General features: G+C 34.5%; 2 protein-coding genes across 7 annotated transcripts; both read left to right on the top strand.

Moving 5' to 3' along the window:
• The first annotated feature begins 3,657 nt into the window (after nucleotides 1-3,657).
• Nucleotides 3,658-5,254, top strand: LOC137810990 (glyoxylase I 4). Its single transcript, XM_068612519.2, has 3 exons — nucleotides 3,658-4,282; nucleotides 4,380-4,497; nucleotides 4,699-5,254. Exons 1-3 carry the CDS (start codon nucleotides 4,107-4,109, stop codon nucleotides 4,987-4,989), a joined length of 585 nt encoding a protein of 194 aa, XP_068468620.1. The 5' UTR covers nucleotides 3,658-4,106; the 3' UTR covers nucleotides 4,990-5,254.
• Nucleotides 5,255-6,652: 1,398 nt separating this feature from the next.
• Nucleotides 6,653-9,462, top strand: LOC137810991 (B-box zinc finger protein 18). 6 transcript variants are annotated; one of them, XM_090298390.1, is made up of 6 exons: nucleotides 6,653-7,184; nucleotides 7,333-7,449; nucleotides 7,872-7,968; nucleotides 8,053-8,168; nucleotides 8,423-9,055; nucleotides 9,149-9,462. In XM_090298390.1, the coding sequence occupies exons 2-5, from the start codon at nucleotides 7,357-7,359 to the stop codon at nucleotides 8,684-8,686; spliced, it is 570 nt and encodes a 189-aa protein (XP_090154516.1). In that variant the 5' UTR covers nucleotides 6,653-7,184; nucleotides 7,333-7,356; the 3' UTR covers nucleotides 8,687-9,055; nucleotides 9,149-9,462. The 6 variants fall into 6 exon arrangements, with proteins under 6 accessions (XP_090154516.1, XP_068468621.1, XP_090154517.1 ...); XM_068612520.2 differs by having other exon boundaries at nucleotides 8,423-8,665; XM_090298391.1 differs by having other exon boundaries at nucleotides 8,074-8,168.
• The last annotated feature ends 778 nt before the right edge of the window (nucleotides 9,463-10,240 follow it).

Raw genomic sequence — 10,240 nt, forward strand, 5'->3', positions numbered from 1 at the left:
TATAAGAAGACATCCACGGAGGGCGTGAGGTCGAGGTGATTGCACAAAATGTTGAAGGCCTTTACAAAGGCCCAGCTGTTGGAATGCAGCTGGGCAGGGGCCACATTAACCTCTGTGAGCAAAGTGCGCTCGAACCCCGTTAGTGGCAAGCAGAGCTTGACCCGCTTAAAGATGGTGTAATACATGAAGAAGAAAGGACCTCCAGCCGGTTCGCGCGATCATCGATACACACGGGTTCACCTTTCTCACAAGGCAGAACTGATACATACACGTCGTGCTCCCTCCCGAAGACACCACACTTCTCATCAACTTCACCCTCCCTGTACGTTATGACGTCCTGGTTGGAGGTGTATTTGGAGGTTTCCGTTAAGAGGTCATTAGGGGCCCAGTGGTAGAGGGCTTTGTCGTTAACAGAAGGTGAAGGGTTCAATGTTGTTTTAGTTCTGGCCATCTCGAGGAAAGCTAAAAAGGAAGAAGAGAAAGGAAGAAAGCGAGGGTTTAGAAGAAGACGATGGTGTGACCGAGAAACCCAGGAAAACAAAGACTCAAAGCGAAAAACAGAGGAAACGTAAAGTGCAGAAAACCTAAAATGCAGAAAACATAAATAGTCCCAGAATAGTTTTAGCATGTTATGGGCAACGAAATCATAAATCAAAAGCAGACAACGAGTAAAAACCATACCTTTGATCGAGTAGGGTTTGAAGGTCTGTGTTTTGAAGAAGGAAGAGAGAGCGTTTCGAACGAGAGAAATGCTTGGAAATGATTTGCTTAAGTGAAAGTAATGGAATAGTGAAGAGAGTGTAAGGGTTTAAAGGTTTAAACAGTATACGAAGAAGCGCAAGTGCCAACAAGTGATAGCCGTTGATCTTGCCACGTGTACGCTGATTTAAAAAATGTGGTGAGACGTCACTTCAGTGTACTGTTCACATCTTGTCACCCAGTGCCACATATGTCGCCTAAGGTGATCACTTAGTCTCTTCGCTGAAACAAGTTACAGCTCGAGACTGGGGGGCTTGTGTACCGACCAGTCCTCGGTCATCGACTCCAGTGACTGACCTCAGACATCGTGCACCGGTGCCTGATAGTAAAGATGGGCCACATAAGGTGGGCCCTAGATAGACATATTAGGGTGTTGGTCAGTCTTCGGACATCGAAATCATGGACCTCGATGTTGGAGATCGACATTAGACGTCGACGGTCTGGACATTTATATTGGGTCACGTAGGGTGGGTCCCAAAATTACACTAGTTACCAGTTAAACATCAGTAATGGGAAAAAGCCCTAAGACGTGAGGGATCCATGCAAGTGGTGTGTATAGCGCATTCAGGCGCGACACAAGTAAATAGTCCCTGGAGGCGCTAAGGCACGTTAGAGTTAGGGTTTCCAAGGGAAGTTGCATGCATGACACGTGAATACTTAGGGCACCCGCGAAACAAATGGCCCCAGAGATTTGGTGCACGAGTTGGTACCCAGGCGACCATTCAGTTAGTCGTTGCACTCCAGTTAACGGAAGTTTCATGTGCCAGATTATGCTAAGATTGTGTAATAGCGGCGCAGGGACATTCTCCAAGGAACCCTAAACATGGGTAACAGAACAAAAGGTAAACCCTAGTTTCAACCTATATAAAGGGTGCTAAAAACTTTAGCAAGGTACACAATTTCTAAGACTTAAACTACTTTATACACTTGGTGTTTCTTTGCCCTAATATTGACTTGAACGTCGGAGTGCAAACGGCCGTCAAGGCGCCCTTTGTCTTTTGCAGGTGAGAGATTATTCAACGAAGGAAGTTCGATTCTCAGGCGGAGATAGGAGGGTCAAAGGCTGCCGTTCGAGTCAACCGGCGAAGCGAGTCAACCGACGGGAACATATATTATTTTTATATTTTTATTATAAACAACTATATTTAATATTAATATTAATTATTTTTTATTAATAATATTAGTAATTATTTGTATTAGTAATATTATTAAATATTTTTATTACATAAATTTATTTTATTTTATTTATTATATTATATTATATAATCCATTATATCTCTAATTGTTTATGCTTGTGGCAATTATATGTGTGGAAGATGTTATAAGAAATGAAGGGTAAATACGTAACTTCACCAGTGAACTTTTGGTGAATTTTTTTATTTCTTTTTCTTTCCACACTTATTTTTTCTTACATATCAGTAGATATAAACAGGAAGTATTTTCACAAAACTATGCAGAAGAACAATACTCCACCCAAACTTAAATACAACGTTAAGGTCAACCCTTGAAAAAACATATGCAAACTCAATAGAAATAAATAAGTTGGACATACATACATAGGACAACTCAAAAACTCACTTAAATATAAAAAAGAAATCCCTAAATGCGTATTAGATAGGTTGGTCAACTAATAAAAAAAATCATATGGAAATGCCTCACTCGATAGACTAAGGGATACACAAAATGTTCGAGGTAAGCTTTGTTATTTCTCATCAACATGGTCCAAACAAAATTCTTTTGATATTTGTCGTGAAAATATTTATTTATTGTATTTTTGAAGTTTATTTTAATGAAAACTCTTTAGTATTTTTTTTTCTTTTATGAAGCTGCTTGTTTGCTTTTGTTTCTTGTGTTGAGTTTAGGTTGAGAGAAGCTTGAGAATAGCAAACATAAATCCATTTGAAGTGATTCTAGATATTTTGAGGAAGAATATGCTCATTCAAGTTGAGAGAGATTTGAACTTGTGTGACAAATTATAGAATGATAAGAGAAAGCGTTTAAGTAAAAGTTATGAGTTGAATAGTTCAATGTTTTAGAAAGTATGCATTACACAATCTATGTATTATGTATTGTAATGTATGAATATATTTTAATTATACATTCTTAAATATATTAATACATTTTGAATTATATATTTTAGAAAGTATAATCTCAAATGTATGAATACATTTTAAAATGTATAATTGATAATGTATTTCGATATAATTTAAAAATTCATTTCGAAATACACATATGAAAATATCTTAATAATGGAACTCAAAATATTAAATATATTTTTAAATTCAAATACATTTTAAATTATACATTCTAAAATATAATATAAGAATAATTTTATTATTTCACCACTGATGGAGGTAGGGAGAAACAATGAAACACTCTACATAATGGTGGATTTTCTTTCTAAACATTGTTTCCAACTAAAAAAAAGAGCAAAGAGGAGTGGAGAAGAAATAAGGAGAGATAGAGAACATACAATATAATATGTTAAATATTCCTTTTTAGAATATATTTATGAATCTTAGAGTATTTTTTTCATAAAAATAACCTTTGTAGATCTAAATTCTTACATTTTTTTTTTTTATATTTTACTAACTTAAAAAATAAATATATGTTGAATTAGGGTTTTTTATTTTGTTTATATAAAAATGTAAGTAAGAAACTTTTGTTGAGTTCGTTTAATTTAGGAATAAGTGTTTTAAAATGGTATATGAATAAAAAATCATAAAATTAATTATAATTTTTTAAATATATATATATATAAGTTTTGCCTTAAATAATGGTTTTATAATCAGTAAAAATATAAATTATAATATTTTAAAATCAATTTCATTTCATATCAATTATAGCAACAGTCATCCAAAAATTTGTATAAAAACCTTACAAAAAAATGTCAAATTTGTGCAGGGAACCATCTAAGAAATTTCTCAATAGGTTGAACCTTGTGTTCTTTGTTCTATAGGGTAACTACACTATTCCAATATATCAGTGTTGTCGTTAACTTTTTCTTCCAATTATATCGGGTACTTGAAAAGCTAACTCTACACATTTGATCGTAACAAAACAAACATACACACAGGTACAGAATGAAAAACTAGGTTTCAATCTAGCATGTTATGAAGTCCTATGAAGCTCTTGGCTGTGTTTTTGTCCAATTAAAAGAACCTTCGGGGAAGGTTCCCACTACAAATAAAATGTTAGGAAGTTTCCGATGTAGTTGTTACACTACAAAGTTCATTCACGTTGTATATAAGAACATCTTAACATAGCCAATGGCATTCACTACAAAGTTGAGAGGTGAATTCACAAGAGAAAAAAAGCTCTTAAGGTTAGTGCATTGAGAAGAAGAGATGAAAATGGAGATTGAGGAAGTTGGCAACTGTCAAGCACAACACCTTCCCCTGCTCTCGCTCAACCACGTGTCCCTCTTGTGCAGATCGGTGTGGGAGTCTATGAGGTTTTATGAGGATGTTTTGGGCTTTGTTCCCATCAAACGCCCTTCTTCTTTCAATTTTACAGGAGCCTGGTTAGCTTCATTATTCACTATCACTACCTCTTCATTCCATACCCTATGTCTTGTTAATTACAAAGGATGTTCATGTGTTACATCATTCTTTTTGTAGGTTTTACAATTATGGTGTTGGAATACACTTGATTGAAAATCCCCACATTGATGAATTTGATACCTGTGTCAATGAATTTAGGCCCATTAATCCCAAGGACAACCATATCTCATTCCAGGTAACAAGGCTTATGAGAGAGCCTTTGAGCAGTTTATAAGAAACTCAGTTTACTTTGACTTTCTTTTAGCAACTTTTAACTTGTTCTAATATATATTTTAGTTAATATCTAAATTGTACAGTGCTAAAAAATCATTTCTGATATAATTATAGTTTCAGTAGAAGTAAATTAAATGTTAATGTTTTTTTTTATGTTGGGCAGTGTACTGATGTTGAACTTGTTAAGAAGAGGTTAGAAGAGAAGGGGATGAGGTATGTGACAGCTGTGGTGGAGGAAGGAGGAGCAAAGGTGGATCAAGTGTTCTTCCATGACCCTGATGGCTACATGATTGAGCTCTGCAACTGTGAGAATATCCCAATCATTCCTATTTCTTCATGCTCTCTCAAGCCTCGAGGCAACAGCTTCAAGAAGACAGCTCCTTACAAGTGTGGATTCATGGAGAATGTGATGATGGAAAGCTTGAGCACCGACATGATCAATTTCTCCTTTTAAAACAACTAAGTGAAGAACCTTATATCCTTCTTTCTTTTTCTTTGTAAGATAAAAAAAAAAGGGTTTGCTCTAGCTTATCAAAAAACGATAGGTTGGGAGATATTAAGATAAGTCTGTCATTAATTTATGCTAAAACCTATACAAATGAGGTCTAGAAGTCTTCATTTGTAAGGGAATATGGTGGACCAAAGTAAATCTGTATTGCTATTGTATCATGTTTTGTTTGAAATAATAATAAGAAGACTAAGAAATTATGAGTTGCTCATCAGTTGTACAGTTCACCAGCGGATTTGTCTTTATCTTTTGATTCTCTTCCACAGGAGGCAACCTACCAAAATTGTGTTGCCTCCACAAAAAGGCACAAAGTAGAGCTGGCAATGGCCTGAGGTTATCAAATGGATGGTTCAAATTCAATGCAAAAAAGTAGAAAGAGTTTATTCATGAACATGAAATAATAATAGTTTTCTCCTAATAAAACCAATGTATTATAAATAGAGTTGGTTGGTGTGTAGATTCATGAAAACACAAATTTTTTTTTCTCTCGCAATTGTGGTAATGTGTTGTGGCCTTGTCAGAATGACTATCCCAACAAAAAAAAAGGTAGAATAATCACTACAAGCCGAAGTCACACATTTATCTATTTTTGTCTCGTGATTTGTGGTCATACATTTGTTTTGAACTCGTTACATTTTCATGGAGGAGAGTCCCCTTCAAATGATCAGTATCTTTCAAATTATATTTTTTATATACAAGAATTTAGCAATTAAATCTCTACCACAGACTTGAAAACAGTCATGTTATATCATGCTAGTGAAAGCCATGTATGTTATGAATCGCTCTTGATATAAGACACGATGACTCTTTGATGTCAATCAAATCCTGTTTCATATGTGTATATATTTTTTGTTATTATCAATATTTGATTTAAAAGTTGCCCTGTTCTACATTAGTGTTTCATGCATTTGTACACATCCACAACAACTCTCTTTATTCGACTTAGAAAAAAAAAATAAGATTATTATTGATGGGGAGTTCTGAATTTTTATAAGAGTATTGGCTAAAATGTCAGCTTCTAAAAATGAGAGGCTAATTTGACAGAACTTCCGAAACATGTGATGATGTAAAGCAATGATAGAGGTGACAAGCTGTAAACAAATGTTGAGTCTTCTTTTATTTTTGTTTGGGAAGTTATTCTAGGAACAATGAAAATTACTAATTGATTAGTGTCCTGTGTGCTTTTAATTCTAGATTGCAAACAGTGTCTAAAGTGTTTCTTTTTCTCGCCCAACTACTCATGCAAAGATGTTAAAACCTGTTTCATGAGCCGTCCATTTATTCACTATTCACCATTATAGATATTAACGAATCCACTCAAATCCACCACCCCTCAAATGCAAAAAAGTTTGTCACACAACAAATCTTAGCAATATTATGTGTCTCTTTAAAAGGAAGTTGGGAGATAAGATCCGCAACTTCTTTCATTCAAAAGTCTTTCTTTTTCTAAATCCAATTAAACTCTAAGTAAGCACAAGTCATCATCTCATGCATGTGCTGATATAGACAACATTAGATTATAATTGGAGAGAAATAAAGTCTTTTTAAAATGAATAAATATAAAAGCTATATTGTGTAAAAAGTAACATTTTCTGTCATGTATAGCTTTGTAATAATTGTGTGCATTAGCATTTGTGAAGAGTAGATAAACAAGTTAAGGTAAGAGAAAGAAGAAAAATGGAATTAGAGTGCAAACAGGTAGAGAAGAAGAAGAAGAGGGAAGATTCGTGGGTTTGGTTGTTGTGGCTGAAAAGGAAGGAGAAGTTTAGGCAGAGGGTAGGAAGGAAGAAAGAAAGAAGAAACATGAAACATGAGAAGGAAGTGGGTCCCATGTCAGATAATTAATTGGTGGGTGAGAATGAAGCGTTAGTTGCTGTCAACCCCACATTGGCTTTGAACTTGTGGCTAAGAAGTAATGTTTGAGGCCAACAGAGTTGACAAACACTCATTTATTGTGTCTTTGCCAAGTTCTGGAATCAACCCCAAGGTCCCCCCACTCCTTCAAAATCCTTTCTTTTATCCCACAAACTCTAATCATAGTCCTTCCCCATCATCATCGTCATCAACCACCACCTCCACCCTCCCTCACAGACAACATAACATTCACTGAAAAACAAAACTATCATACCCACATGGATTTGGTGAACACCTGTCCTCTTCTCTTCCTCCCTTCTCTTTTTCTGTTCATATTATATTCATCATAATATAACATATATATGTATGTATTTATCTATACATATATTATGTTTTGTGCCTCATTTTAACTTTCTTTCTGTTTGTTGGCTGAAGCAATGAAAGTGAGAGAGTCCAACTATGCGAACGCTTTGTGATGCTTGTGAGAGTGCGGCGGCTATAGTTTTCTGCGCCGCTGATGAGGCTGCACTTTGTCGTGCCTGCGATGAGAAGGTGGTATTTTTTTATCAATATTTTCTAAGATCTTCTTTGTGATATATATGTTGTGCTCATTTCGATTTTGATTTGTGTTTTGTAGTTGTTTTTTGGTGTTTCGTTTAGATCACTGACTTGAATGTTATGATCTGGTGTTTGTTGAAAAGTGTGGCAAAGTTACTATATTTCATTGGTAATTAAGAATATTGAAATCCTGTGAAAAACTGGAAGAAGTCGATGTATGTATGGGGTAACGAATTGAAGGGCTTGAAGGTTGACCCTTCAGCTTTATTGTAGCTTCATAGATATGCTTCGATCCGAATTGATCTTGTTGCGGTGTTGTGTGAATTGGATATCCGAGTTTTTATTTTACTTTTATTGTTGTTATGGTCAACACCTTTCAACCAATGGGTAGAAGATTAATCTTTTTGAGCTGACAGGTTCACATGTGCAATAAGCTTGCTAGTAGACATGTGAGAGTTGGTCTTGCAAGTCCAAGTGATGTGCCACGGTGTGACATATGTGAGAATGCACCTGGTAGGTAGTTTCCTCTTTCTATCCTTATGGTGTTCCTATGATGCTTATTGTTTTTATGTGTTTACCCTTTCAATCTGGATGTAGCTTTCTTCTATTGTGAGACAGATGGAAGTTCCCTTTGTTTGCAGTGTGATATGATAGTTCATGTTGGAGGTAAAAGAACGCATGGAAGATATCTTCTGTTCAGGCAAAGAGTTGAGGTTAGTGACCCTTTCAATCTTAATATGTTTATTGAGATTGTGAGTGTTGGCTGTTTTAATCTCTAGTTTTACAAAAGGCTCACTTCAGTCCCTAACTTTATAAAGTGTTATTCATTTTAATCCTTTGTGTTAGTGAAAAATGCAGTGAAGAAAAACTAAAGTGAATAATGTTTTACAAAGTCAAGGATTAAAGTGACCAATGCTTACAATCTTTTGGATTTCCTTAAAATGTGTAATGTCTCCTTGTTCCATAGTTTCCAGGAGACAAATCTAGTCATGCTGAAAATCCGGGTTCACAACCATTGGAACCTGGTGAGAGTAAAAGAGGACAAAATCCACTTCCCAAACTAAAAATGGGAGAGAAGCAGCAAAATCATGGGATGCCTCTGCTTCCAACACCAGGACCTGATGCTGATGGGCATACCAAGATGGAAACTAAAATGATTGATTTGAACATGAAGCCTAACAGATTGCATGAACAGGCATCAAATAATCAGGTTAGAGTGCGTGGGAAGTAACCCTTTTAGTGCAAATCCATCTCATTAAAATATGGATAATTTCTTCTCAGTGGTATTAAATATAGTAAACTTGTTCAAATAGTTTTGATTGGGATATGGAACTAATTGAAATGTCATGTGATGGGATTGTCAAATTAATTTATCTTGTGGGATCAATTTCCAGCTTTATTTGAAGGTTACATATTGCTTCCTTCTGAAGCAGGTATTTTCAATAAGCTGTCATAAAACTTATATACTATGTGTGGTTGAAGAGTTGATCTGAACTATAATATCGATCACAATTGAACACCACCTCCCCTTTTTCACTCAACTTCAAAACCACATGGTTCCACTTGCAGTCATCTAATGGCTGGATGAAAGTAGAACCTTGTAAGTTAAGTTGTAACATTTGTACTAATCACATCTTTGTCTTGATGTGCAATGATTATAATTCTGAGGAATGCTTTCTCTCTATCTTTGCAGCCATAAATGGTGCAACTAGGCAATGCAGTTCTGACAGGATCCTACACCAAAAATCTACCACTGGCAAAGGCTTCATTTTGTTGTCATGCAGGCTAATCAGAAGGATGACATAGATGTTCATCCTATTCTGGAAAATGAGGCACCCAAATCTTTGGAGGGGTTTATTCGTCTATGTAGGAACTTAATTTGGTAGTTCAATACACAATATCTGTATTTTGCAAAGCATTGTATTGTATATCTATGATCGCTTCCAATGAATTGCGTGTTGTTGATTTTTTCCCCCCCCCGAATAAAATTAGTGAATTAGCCAACCACATGAATTGGTTGAAACTCTAGCGACAATGAGGCTTGGTGTTTGCAAATGATGATGACTCTTGGTTTGCTTAACAAGTTTTTGCGTTAATAAATATTGTCACTGTTCAACACTTGTTCATGATCCCAAATCGGTGTCATTATCAGTGTAACTTGTTGGAATACAAACCACAGGCACTTCATATGCAAATACAATTTTCTTGTCTCTATCAAGTTGATTACTCAAGGATTCTCCACCTATATCTTTACACCACATTTCTTATCAAAGATAAGATACTTATTGTCTTATCCCAAGGTGTTGAAGTTTCAACAAATTTGATGTAAAGGCAATTATGTGCCCACAAACCTGCCAAAATAGGTGATAGTTCAAAACCTTATTGGAAGATTATCCATTTGCATCAATGTCTTGTGTCATGGTAATGTCATTGACACTTTTACAACCTAAGTATATGAAGTATATTTTAATTTTGAACCATTTTTTTCTTCACCAATTAACAACTCTTAATATTATTATTTTAAAAAAAATCATATAATTTTATTACAAATTTATCTTTTATATTTTTTATTAAACTATACCATATTTTATTTTTTGGATTGACAGTGTATAATTTTTTTTTATATTTTGATAATTATATATTAAAAAAATCAATTTACAAATATTATTCATTTTTTATACAATCACATTATAACTATTAATATTATTATTTTAATATTTTTTATTATTTATATCATTTAGTTACCAATTTATTTTTATTAAATATATTTATTTTTAAAATCATC

This window comes from Phaseolus vulgaris, chromosome 2, assembly GCF_051622355.1.
Source record: "Phaseolus vulgaris cultivar YP4 chromosome 2, ASM5162235v1, whole genome shotgun sequence".
Taxonomy (NCBI): Eukaryota; Viridiplantae; Streptophyta; class Magnoliopsida; order Fabales; family Fabaceae; genus Phaseolus; species Phaseolus vulgaris.